The 13,872-nt window shown below is 40.2% G+C and overlaps 1 protein-coding gene across 1 annotated transcript in view; it reads right to left on the reverse strand.

Annotated features, from left to right (window-relative positions):
• Positions 1–13,872, reverse strand: part of usp43a (ubiquitin specific peptidase 43a) — a 67,342-nt gene that overhangs the window by 27,809 nt on the left and 25,661 nt on the right. The window contains exons 3-4 of the mRNA XM_079554320.1: positions 5,583–5,668; positions 844–936 (exon numbers count right to left, since the gene is read on the reverse strand). Coding sequence (XP_079410446.1) covers positions 844–936; positions 5,583–5,668 — 179 coding nt within the window. The remainder of the gene's footprint in view (positions 1–843; positions 937–5,582; positions 5,669–13,872) is intronic.

Below are 13,872 nucleotides of genomic sequence, written 5' to 3' on the forward strand. Positions count from 1 at the left end.
ACTAGCGAATTTGCAGTACTCATTTTTACACGCTTGTGTAGCTGATCTCTCACCAAGCATAGATTCTTCATGTTTCTAATCAAACAGACGAAACCAGGGAGATACATTTGGCAGTGCTCCACATGCTGGCAATAACTGAAGCACCAGATTCTTTGATTCAGCACTTCCAGGTAAAGCTGTTGTGTCTTTGAGCGTCTTCCACTTATCAGGCCTTCTGCTCCACCTGCTATGAAGCTGAAGGATGGGATTGTCCTTATCTGACCCTGTGTGCTGTCACTGTAACCCCTCATTAGTTGTTTTTTCTTATCCTGATGGAGGGGCGATAAACCCACATAATTAATACACCATTCACTTGTATCACATTTGTTCCTATATTTTTTCCCTCACAGTACATAAAAGCTAACTGCCTCCTTTGTCAGAGTCATACACAGGACACGTGCTTTGAATACATTTGGAAATTAAACTGTCTGGACAGGGCCTATCTGTTGACCAGCATTTATCACTAACGTACAAGTGCTGCTGATAACAATTAGCAAGTCCAATGTGTCTGCTGAAGTGTGATGCTGCGAAAGACATTTGTTTCAGCGCTGCATCTGTTCTCCACTAAAAATAATTATTTCTACTAATTTAGAAAGCATTCATTATTATTGCTAATATTAAATAGAGCAAATCTCTCAATCTCATCCATTGATTTTCCTTATAAAATATACAGCAATATTAAGTATGTTCATGAATCATAATAAGTAGTATAATAGTAAATGGTATACTATTGCCCAGCCCTATCCCAATGTTTATTACAGTATTCTTAAGAGTTGTGATTGATGTGTTTGTTGGAGAGCTCACCTGGTCTGGCGCAGTGGGATGGGCAGAGAGATACAGAGGAACGGGTCGAAGGTGTTACTCTGTTTAAGGCAATGAGGGCACGTCAGCGAGGACCTGGAGACAAACAGGGACACATGAGTGAACATGAACACAGAGTTAGAACATAATAAAATGCTCGTGCTTGTTTTTGTTGAGTCTGTCATTTTGCATGTTCAGTTGCAGCCTGACAAACCACAAAAAGCACCAAAACTTCACTACACTCCAATCTGTGACATCCATCAAAACAGGACTCCTACAATGCTCGCTGTGTTTCTAGTTTGATAGAGAAAAAGATGAGAGTTTAGAGGGATTCTACAGCGCAGCAACAGCACCTGGTCCAGGAAGTAGTGCCTGGATGAACACCACATCCCCATCTGCAATCCACTGTGAACAATTATTCAGAATGCTAAGTGAGTCAAACAAAGTGTGTGCAGTGTTGTGTGTTTAGCTCTGTCAAGTCTTCATAACATCTCTGAAAGTGAGAAATTAGAGCCTGCCCTCTGGGTTATTTTAAACTAAAAAATGTGACCTTTGTTCAACTTAGAGTTCAAGATTTTTTATGTAACAGACTTAATGAAACAGTAACTATCAAAGACATCATCCTATAAATAACATTGCATTACCTTATTATCTTTTTTTTTTTTTTAAGTTAAGTAAGTATTCTCTTCTGGAAGGTTCTGAAACAGTAAAGCATCGTCAAAAAGATAGAAAACATTTATTTTCGATAAGAACACACAACTATGTGCATTGCCTTGTACAGAGAAACTACAGTTTGTGGTTACAACTTTTGTATTGCAAAACAAAAAGGAAAAGAGATCAAAGAAGTGCTTGGGCTTGATAATGGCCCGCACAAACTGGCTAGCACCCACTTCAAAGTGCAGCCGGCTGCTGAGGGAGTGGGTGCTGGCCCTGGAGACTGCACAGTGGGTGGTTGAAAGCACCCAAATCAAAGTAAAAGAGGTCACAGTCTGGACATATTTCTAACAGCCACTCAGGAAAGCAGTGTGGTATGACCAACAAGGGGCTCCAGCAGATCCCAAACCTGGGTCTGTTCATCTGAGGGGAGGCAAGGGGGGGCCGCTCAGCACCTTTGAAGAAGTGAGAAAGTTTTACTCTCAAATATGAGAGTAAAGATAAAAGGTAAAGGAAAGTTGAATATACATAGGTGTTAAACAACACCCTCTGTATGTATAACATTTCAAAAGGTTATGATGAAATCAAGATGCACATAATAATTAAAAGGGCAGTTTTGTATTTATTTAAAGAGGTCAGTGTCCTTGATGAGTCATGCAGGACTATGAATACAGGAGGAGGAGGTCAGGAAGCTTTGTGAATGAAGTCATTGCGGTCGAGCCCGAAGACTCCGCAGTCTCCTCTATGTCGAAACTGTTTGATAGGAGTGTGCAAGGGAGTAAAATGTTGCAACTTCATCTTCCATATCCTAATGTATAGACACATGTACTGGTGCTTCCATAACGTTTCACAACAGAAAACGACACATTTGTCAATCTAATGTGTTGAAATAAGAAGCCATAGTAAGCTGTAGTTCAATTCAAATTCACAATAAAGTTTAAAAAGACTTGAAGTGTCAGACTGAGGAAGACGTGGTGATGTTTCCACTGCACAAAATCAATTTTAAACATCACACATACCATTACACATACCACACTAATCACAACATTTATTCACATCTGACACAACTCTCGCACTACGCCTCTGAGAAGAAACGCCATACGATGGCAGAGGAAGTGGTCACAGCCATTGATAGGGAGAGGAAGACTGGAGCTGATACAGATGGTCAGCCAAGCCAGAGATATCGTATATTGTATTGCAATATTTGGGCCATACCACCTTTGCTATGTCCGATAAAATCTCAAAAGCTAAACAGGATAGTGCCCGGTTAGTACCTCGATGGGAGACTGCAAGAGAATACAATGAAGCCTGGGTGAATATAATCTGTGAGTGAGTGGTTGGTGCTGGTCGGAGGGGCCGATGGTGCAGATTGGCCGCCACGCTTCTGTCAGCCGACCCCAGGACAGCTGTGGCTACAAACCATGATGGTAAAGTGGAAAAGATAAGTATTAAAAAACCCATATGCTAACGATTTAGTAATTTTAGTAAACTACTGTATATATTTTAATCTAGATCAACTGGACTACTTGTTTATGTCTCTGTGGCATAAGAAAAAATACGAACACAACACAATGAAAAGAAAATGTAACACAGTGACACTGGACACATGGAATTATTAAAAAATCTAATTTGATGGATCCTCTTTTCCAACACGCTGCTGCTGGTGCCAGGTCTGAGCTTGTGCCAGTTTCAGAACCGATTCTGAAACTGGCAGTAGCATAAACAACCAGTTAATCAATCAATTCGGCTGTGTTATAAAAAAAACAGCCTTGATAAAAAATATCAATGGCACCTGGATCTGAGACCAACACAGCCCAGATTTAACACCGGGGCAAACTTATGGACAAGGGTAAATGAGCCATTCAAGACCAATAGCAACAAGCAAGGTTAGCTAGCGTTGATGCCACACAGCAAGCAGGTCCTTCTTTGATATGTGTCCACCAGGTGCTCTGGTTTTCCCCGCTACTAAAAATATATTTGCTTCCCTCTGGGTCCAGGACTTCCGAGATAAAGTGACTTGAAAATCTCAATGGGACTTTCTCTATAAGTAAAGCTCAAAAATATAATTATACATTTAATCTGGATATGCTGCTTTAGCTAAGTTTTATATTACTATTATTAAACCCACATGGGAGCATAAAAGACCCGGTTATCATCCTTGATCAGTGGTTCTCTCTGTCGGAGAACCACTGGTAGTTGCCATACCAAATGTCACTGCCGTCCCACAAGCACACGCCCACTGCAATTAATTGCTACAACACAGTTCGGGACAAAAAGCGCCCACTTGACTGTTATCAGCCTTACACATGCATGTATTGCTCTTTACACCGCCACCATAAAGAACCTTATGCAAGTCTCCAGCATCACAGTAACACTGGCAGCACACGAGGAACTCCCATCTAAATATAGCCGATTGTTCAGCACACAAAGAGCAGAAAGAAGAGAGAAAGGGGGTATCGCGTTGGATCAGAATACGGGCCATGGGTGTGGAAAAATAACAACAAATACTAAAGTAAAGGTTGTTCAAAATTACAAGTGTAAAAGATGCTTACAGACAGATTTTCAGGCATTTTCCCAGCATGCTGCTAATTATATGCCAAAAGTCAGCGAGAGTTAATCACGGGAAAACAATTATAGAATAATAATACCACAGCTCTTAAATCTGAGGATTAGTCAATATCAAATCTAAACAAAATTGTGGAGATATGTTTCCTGTGTACTCTCACAAAAGCGGATAATAAAATGTCCTGTTGTCAATATAAACCTACAAAAAAAAAAACAGATACTTGCAAAGTTCAAGAACAAAATATTTGAATCAGGCAATGTAGATTTTTATATTAAATTAAAATGAGAAAGTCATAGTGGCAAAAATATCTATCTATCTCAACATTTCCTGTAACTTTTTTGATCAATCATCAAGTCATATTGCCCCAAATAAATTACTTTACACTAAACCTCTCATCTCTTTTCATAAATACTGCATTCTAAACATTACACATAACATTACACTGCAAATATTTCTACTTCTTGTGTTTCATCTGGAGTTTCTACCAAACCTTGATGAATTGTTCAATGAATTGAAATATAATAATTTAATAAAGAATTGTGTAGCATTTTCCAACACTTTTCTCTAACTCCACTAACTTAATCCGAGGTCCAAAGCTAATTCCAGATTACGTTTTATTAAACTGGCTGCCCCTTTGTGAGTGGCTGGCTATAAATGGGACAGAGCCATCCGAAAGGCAGTACCTCAAGAAAAGTCCCCTTAAACCCCCCACATGTCCGTCTGACCTACTTTCTACATCCCCTGATTCTTATCCACAGGAGAGAAACTGCATTCTCACCTTAACCGCAACCCCACAGGTGCTAATGCTATGTCCCGCACTGTATCTGCTCTACACAACCTCAGGGCATGAGAAATAGCGCAGAGACAGGCTAAACCCAGGACAGCATGTATAACGGGTGCCTGTGGTGACACTTTGCAGTTTCTTAAATTTGTGAACCCAGGGCAGTCCTTTCTTTGTGGAGTTTGCATGTTCTCAACGTGCCTGCATAACTTTCCTCATTGGCTTTCCCCAATAAAAACATGAAACATGTACAATAGCCAGGATCAATTAGTGTGTTTGTGACTATGAGACAACAGATATAAGTTAGCACAATCCGGCGTGGCGTGTTCACATCCATGTCTCATGTGTGTTCAGTAACAGTCGTGCACTGTCCCACCCACTGGAGAAGAAAGTGTTGATGTTTATTTTTGAAACTTTTTCTTTTTTTTATAGGGACAATGTATATTAATGAACAGTTGCACATGAGCACTGTAAATATGCCAGATTATAGCAGGGATGCTAATTTCCATCTGTAGTCCCTAGGCAGGCAACACATACACAGTTTACAATTTACAATTTACAAAATGTGACAACAAATCACTATACTTCTAGCACATCCATCCATCCATCCATCCATCCATCCATCCATCCATCCATCCATCCATCCATCCATCCATCCATCCATCCATCCATCCATCCATCCATCTTCCATTCATTTTATTTGTTTATAAGATTAAAAACAAACGTAACAATCAAATGTACCTGTACTGTGCCTGGAAGTGTTCTTTGACAAAGCTGTGGCGTCCTCTCGGCTGCTGCGGGAGCGAATCTTCCAATGAACTGGATCCCTGCAGTGAACAAGCAAAGTCAATACATTACTTATACTATATATAAGAAAACACAGTTTAGTAGGACTCTGTTGCTGCAGCAAACACAAAGAGATGCGGATATGTAACACAAGTGTTAGGTAATCCTTCCATAAGTTGGTAGCAGGTTAGAGGTTGTTTTTTGAGCCTGGATGAATGAGTGCAACAGGAAGGATATCTGCTGTAAAATCCATAATAAGTTAACAGTGCTACAAAACTAAAGGCGGGTCATTTTAAAATCAATATACAGTCACTACATGCATGCCAAAGGTCGATCCCATCCTGTTGCTAACCATAAAACATATTAAACAGTAAAAAAAACAAAATAATATTGCAAAAAAAACCTTTTTTTTTTCCCTTGCAACTTATATGCAAGATTTGTTTTCCTGTTTTATTTAGTAGTCATCAAATTATTGTCAGTATATAATTAATAAATACATAAGTGGTTTGCTAAATAGAAAATAAGTGAACAGATGCCATCTGTTTGTCAATGAGGGAGAAGTGTTAAATAGATCCATCCAGCAGGGACATGTTTGAGAAACATTTGAGGCGTCCTGCTGTGAACCCCAACATGCAGCGGAGCAGTCAGTGGGAGAGGAGAAGACTTCAAAGATAAATCCACACAGCCATGGTGTGGTAAGAGGAACAAAAATATGACGAGGGGAAGCTGTCAAGAGCATTTCTTAAGCCAGGGATCTCCTTTGTGCCCATGCCCATTCAGGAAAGATAAGGCCACAGCTGCCCTGGGGCTGACAGACTGAGACATGGCCGCTATTTTCCATCAGTGATGTGTAGTAGCACTGCACAATAAACGCCACATTATCTCTATTCTAATTCAGCATTAGGTGACGCAATATTCCTGTCACAAGAAGCCACAATATATCGCAAAATCACCAAGATTCACTCACTTGGGAACACAAATGTGAAACAGTTTCATTTTTTTCAACTCTTAAAGTTGTTTTAATGAGATGATTGATACTGTTTCTATTGGACTGCTACTGTTTGTACCTTTCTGCTACTATGTGATGTCTCTCTCTCTCTCTCTCTCTCTTTTTTGCTGGAAGACAATGAGGACCGAGTCTCAGTCCCTCGGAGACGGACCAGGTTACACCGTCACCATGGCAACGCTGGCCGGGCCTCCCAAATCAACATGTGGGAATTGACAAATTCAGTCACTTTTGGCCTAAATAAAGACAAAGGGCTGCAGATCCTTCATTCACAGACCATGACCAATTCTTTAGTGTTAGAGCCACTGGCAGAATAAAGGTCTGCAGAGATACCAACGCACATAACCACCAAGTAAACTATTGCATTTGAGGCAACACTGTGGTTTCTAATGCAATAAAATACAACCAAAGCACTAAAGGAACAGCAAAACTATGTCAACTTTGAACTGAAGGTAACAATATTGGCGCAAACTAATCCTTTTGTTGAGTTTAACGATTTATGTTGATAACGAGGGCTAAACCTTCAACTGAAGTGAGACACGAAAGATATTTTTAAACTCTACTATGATGGGAAAATACTGGATGACTGAGAGCTTAAATGTTACATATTTGCCTTAAAATAAGTACTCTTGATTATTGATTGAGTGGCCTGTAACTTTCCACTACTGAAGTTGGAAAAATGTAAAAATAGAGTCTGCGGTTTGATTTGGTCTGCAGTGCAACAAATACAAAAAGCTTTTCAATAGCCTCTTGAGGGGAAACTGCAATTCTAAAACCAGGTCAACCACCTCTTAGGCTGACTGACCTCGGCGGAGCAGAGGAATTTCAGAGGGAGAGTGAACTCAACACAATCCTATTTACGGCAGTGAGTATTATTTTAGCGCACACAGTCCGAAAGGCAGGCAGAGGTAGAACTAAGTGCACAAGGCTTTTTGTTTAGTGTCCAGGGAATAATGAATACCACCACAACACTTTTTTTTTTTTCAACTCTGCTATCATTTGCCCAAAATAGACCCAGGGCTAACCAATACAATAAGAAGAGAATACAAACAACATCAGGCTCTGGGCAAAAGTATACTTCACACACTGGACAACAACACATACAAATGTCAAAAAGCCATTGTTGTAATACCGTGTTGTAATGTTTGCCCAGCTCTGTATTGTTGCTTGTGCTTACACATTTGCCCCCCCTAATCCTGGCTGTCTAATTGGCTTCGAAGATTTACATACGAGCCACGCTGCCTCTCAGCTCAGTGTGATGCAGCGGTAATGGCCGCCTTGTTCTCTTAATGACTCCGCCAGAGATGCTCTCGGCACAAGTGGAGAGAGTTTTTGAAAAGTGACAGGTGCAGCGAGTGGAGTGGAGAAGATTAGGGGAGACATTTAGAGGCTTGTGATTGGCTCTTTAAGCACACTCAAAAACTGTTTAATGCATTTGGTTGTGTTCAGAGGTGCACAGACAGGTGTAAATCTGTCATATCTTCAAAATTAGCTGAGGTTTCATTTGGCGTCATTTGGTTGCAAAAACATGAAAGGGGAGCTTCAATTTTGCATAAACAAAATACATTCTCAACATAGATACAGAGGGCATCTCGTCATAGAAGGGGGCGTGGCCTTGCCAATGCGGAAAATAGAATCTTCTGGGAAACAAACTTTTTCACTCTTTTTAGCCATTTTAGGGCGAAATATAAACTCATTTATCACATACAAATAAAGTCAAGTCTAAATTGGGTGAATATGGATGTTTATTCACAGCAGATTGTTCAGTAGAAGCGATAATACAGCAGTCATAGCAAGCGCTAGCTAGCGTTAGCATTAGCACGAAGCCAACATGTAGCATCATGTTAGCATTCTGTTTTTGGTATGTATTTATGGGCTGTTGAACCACTTTGCTCCTCTCCATGACATGACCATATATGGGCGATTCCAGAGATGCCGTCTACATGCTACTCACTTTCTTTACATAGCGCTTTTCCACATGCTTTATGTTGCTTTACAAGTCACTATGCTACAATTAATAGTCGCATTGCTAAAACTTGCAAACACCTTGTTGTATTTGACACGGAGGCTGAGTTGGTAGCTTGAAAAAAATGTAAAGCCCTGCAGACAGGCTCAAACGGTGAGGACACTACTAAGACAAGTAACAAACTTTATTTGTCCCACTGTGAGTTAAACTCTGTCGCCAATAGTCGCCAAACCAAATCTGATTCTATAATCCTAGTTTAGCTGAAATAAGAAATCTATATACTGACCACTGGAATGGAGTTAGTGAGATGACAAATTATCAACATCATACTGATCCTGAGAGAGAGAGCACCATGATAAAAATTTATTCACACAACTAATCCCTAATCACTAATTACCGTTTAGCTCTACATCATATTGACTTTTTCCATAATAATAGGTGATGTACAGTGTTTTGCAAGAAACTTTACAATTGCTGTTGAGTATCAAAGATCTGAAATGGAGTGTCCTGCCCTCCCAGCATCCTTCATGTGGTGCCCACGTCTCCCAAAAGCAAGAACCGTATCTCCTTCACCACATGTGTCTTTGAGCATACGGAGAGGAAACTTCTTCTCAGATATCTTCACACTCCGATCAAAGCATAACAACATGTGTGGTAATCAAAGACCCACTGATTCATCAAGGGTGCTTCCATGTGAAACAACCAACCACCAATGTAAAAGGAGAGAGGGGGAGTTTGTCCTGATGGGTGCCACTGCCACTGCAGGTTTTGACATCACTCTGCAAAGATTTTGACATCTCCACTGCAATGTGAAAGAGTGGGTAAGGAATGGTGCGGGTACAAGACTAATCACATCACTCCACATGATACTTCATGTTTTTACATCAGTGACTGTGCCTGAGTAACAACAGATAAATGGCTGGCAGTACCCTGACAATGGCCCACAATAAAAGCTTTTTAATTTTACATCTGAGTGCCTCTGAATTTCTTTCTTCCATTAGGCAGCCTACATCTTTTTTTCTATTTAAACGTTTGGCAGTTTGATTCCCAAAGTAGGACATCAATAATTTCAAGTTACACAGTGAAATAAGTACATAACAAAATATGTACTTTAAAAGGGACTATATGGAGTTTAACAATGTTAAATTATTTATTTTCCTCCCCCTACATGTTACAGCCTTGTCCTAATGTGTAGAATGAGCCCAGACCTATTCACCACAACTGCCTCTAAAATCCTGCACTGTCACTCAAAAAGGTGTTAATTCGGGTCTGAAGTGCCGTCATGCACGAGCTTAATATAGAACCTGCAGTTACGTGCAAGACCTGAGGTGGCAGTAGTGAGTATATAATCACCAACTTGCATCTAGCCCCTTTGATATCAATCCGTCCTCCTTGGAGCATGTCTGACAGTGATGTCACAGGTTGAGGAAGAACGAATGCGCAGACGAAGGCGCTGTTGGTAAAAACAAAATCTCAAATCGATGATCAGAGGACGAGGAGAGTGGCCGAAAAGTCCTGTTCACAATGACACTGCTGCCAGCGCCTCGTGGTGTCTATATGAAGCCAAGAGATTATTATTATTTATCCCAATTTTCAATACTTAGCGAAATTATTACTTTTTATACTCAAACTGACTAAAACTTGACAAAAAACCTTTGAGTTTTCGTCTGACAAAAATGTGACTAAAACTAAAAGCCTTTTCATTCAAAAACTAAGACTAAAACTAAAAGGGCTGCCAAAAACAACACTGATAAATAGGTTACCTATTCCTATTTATGTTAAGAAACAATGTAAGATAGTAGGAAAAATGGAGCTAAACTAAACAGAAACATGAAGCACACATTTTGCAACTAAAATGTGTTCAGACTCTTGCGTAAAACTCTCAAAGGAGGACGACTTATTCAGCTGCTCGTATATATTAAGGCTCATATTTCACTATTAGAAATGCAAATTGGAACTTATTATTTGCATTTTCTCAATTATGAAGCCTGCTCTACACATGCCGTGTCCTACCTTTGTGGAGCACCTCTCCTCTCTCGGCCTATCGCGTATTTGTCCAAGTCAATGCGCTCTCAGCTCCAAAGTCAGTGTGCATCATATTGGCCATCGCGGCAATAAATGGCTGTTTATTTTCTGTACGAAATGCAATGCGAAACCGTGTTCCACAGTGATGTGGCTGCTTTAGGGAGAGCCCAGAGGCCGCTCTCAGAGACAGAGCTGTGCTGCATTTGAACTTTAATTACGGCACGATTTACAAACCGTTAAAATTATAGCCTTCAGCCGGCCTTCAAAATGTTCCAAAGAATATTCCGTAAATGAAGGAGAATTTTTGGTTACTGTAACCCCTAAAATTAAGCTCACCAACCTTGCCCATTGTCTCATTTCCAGTTGTTCCTTGATTAAAAGGTGAGAACTACTAAAACTTTAATAATGAGCTCAAGTCGGTCAGAGGATGTGCCGTATATTAGTGAAACAAGTTGCTCATCTCTTGTCCTCAAGGCTTCAACCATGTCATCACTGCTTGATTAAAATTGCTCACAGCATGAACAAGATACCATGAAATCTACTTATTTTTGTATCTATAATGCCTTTGCAGTGAGAGGTATGAGTTTCTGTATATCACCTTAAATGACCTAAACAGGGGGAGTAAAGCATTAAAGCATTTCTGAGTCTAAAAATAAAGTGTCCCTGGCTGCAGAAAAGATGCAGATTCAGTTATCGTCTCAAAGCACATTTCTAATCAACTGTCCCTCTCCAGGGGCTTAACACACTCACCTTAGCTGCCAGCAGGAAGTCTGACTCATCCACACTTATACAATCACTCAAGCCCAAATGTCAGTCAAAACAATGTCTATTTCTCACAAAAGCTTTAATTAAATGGCCTGCGACCCTGGGCCAGTGGAGATGAATCTGACAGGAGATATCTTTGATAGAGGAACAGGCTGGTGCTGCAAATATGTGAGAGGAGAGAAGTTTGGGAAAAATGTCTGAGGCATCTGACTGCCAGGACAGGCCACACAAACCCAAAGGACAGTAAGCAATTGCACTCAATATGAATAATGCACATAGTGAAATGGTGAAGGAAAAGTAGATCTTTGACAATATTACAAAATATACTGTGATAATATGATCATGATGTAGCACATTACAGAGGTCCCTGATTGATAATAATAATATCGCTCGGATGGACAAGCGGGAGGGCATCCTTAATGGGCTATATGCACAGTTTCTCCACGTGACGTCTTCCTCGACAGTAAGCCAGACGCTGTACTTCCTGTCGGTGATCGTTTACTTTCACAATTAGCAGGTTCCCACACGAATAAAGAGAGAGCTCAGGATCTGGTTAAGGACAACGAGTTACTGATGGACAGTCACAGCAACGTATTACAAACATCATATTCACTGTGAATCCTGCCCCAAAGGAAACACCAGCGTTCGTAAAGTAGGAGCTTTTATCTTGGAGCTAAAGGCTAGTGTTAAACAATGATAATATAACATGTAAACAACTAAATATTATTTAAACTACTAACAGGACGATTCTTTTTCGTTCAAAACTTTGCGCTAGTTTTAATTTTTATTTTGTTAGCTGCGTTAGCCTCAAGACGAAAACATCCACCGTTATGAACACGGAGGTTTCCTCCAGTGAAGTCGTTACGTCTCACGTAGTATTTTTTAACCTGCTCCAGCCACATCCGAACTTTTACTCGCTGTCCTTTACCAAATCTTGAGCTATCGCTTCATTTCTGTGGGACCTGCTAATTTTTAAAGGGAAGAGATAACGGAGGGGAAGGACAGCATCTGGTTTACTGTCCAGACGGAAATCACGTGGGGTCACTGTGCATGTAGCCCATAGTTTAAAGGATGAACATGCTCATCATCAACCAAACATTTACTAAAGCTACTACTATGCTATTTTTTTTCTTTTTCTTTTTGGAAAGCATTGTGCTGAAGGGCTGTGATGTCTGTCAAGACTATTGCCTAGAGTATTTTGTGTTGAGGAATAGACTTGCCTTAGATAGTGAGGTGCGTGTGGCAAAAAATCTGAGGCACTCTGATAAGGATAAAAGTCCTTTATTAGGAGGGACACGCCTGTTGTATGTATTTCAATTATGCTATTTTGTAATCGTGTAATAATCTAAATCATAATACATTTTGATTAATTGCACAGCACTTCTGCAATGTAAGCTCTTAGCTTTGACTTTAGGATTATGCGCAACACAAAAACATGACATAAAAAATCATACATACAGGTAAAATAGTCTATTTTACCTACATATCTTTTATAATGTATTGGAATGATTATCTCATTGAGGGAATTTGTTTTATTAAGGCTATTTTTAAGATTGAAAAACCACTACAGGTCCGTTCACTAATGTTAACAAAAGACATTTTTTAGTTGTATTTGTCCATTGTCCATTTGTTGTAATTACACTTACATTGGTTGTCATCTTGTGATTATGGGTGGTTAACACTAGTCATGAATTAAAAACAAAAAAATCAATACCGGTACAACCATATTTATTGGATTCCAGTCAGTGTTAAGTATTGTCTTGGCCACAGCCGCTCTCACGAGACGACAGGCCTGCTATCTAAAATGATCATTCCTTCTGTTTCATGACAACATATCCAAAACATGTAATTTGGTCCAACCCCCAACCCGTGGCAGGGGGCAATTGAAGAAACTCTTGTTGTCATCTCATAGTTTTTGCTACTCGATGGAAGAGCTGCCATATCCCACTGAGCATGAATGTGACAAGCTAGAAGGTGTCGCGCGGTGTTTGGCCACGCATAAGGCTGACAGGAGACAAAGACAACAAACCGGGCTGCACTGGAAGTCTTTAATCTCACTCTGATTAACAGACAGCGTGGTGGTGAGCGAACACAATCAACAGAAGCAGGTGGTCAAGGGGCGACATGGGAAAGAAAGGAAACAGTGACAAAAATAGGTGCAATATTATGACAGAAGGCAGGGCAGCTAAGGATGCATATGGTGCATGAAAATTTCCAATCCCATCAACCTTATTCTTACACCAACACAAATGTTTTTCTTGGTTAAAGCTGTTATGCGATTTGTACAGCTGATGGTCTAGTGGTTAAGGCTTCAGCGCGTATGGCGGGTCACGTTTCTTTCCTTAGCGTTGTGGGTTTGTGTCCCTACTCCCCTTTCACCCTGAACTGTCCTGTTCAATAAAACCTATGGGCCAAAAGAAACTCCAAACCAGTAAAATTATTATGAAAGGAATTTTTTTGTGAATAGTGACACATTGGGAAGT

Source organism: Gobius niger (assembly GCF_951799975.1).
Source record: "Gobius niger genome assembly, chromosome: 3".
Taxonomy (NCBI): domain Eukaryota; kingdom Metazoa; phylum Chordata; class Actinopteri; order Gobiiformes; family Gobiidae; genus Gobius; species Gobius niger.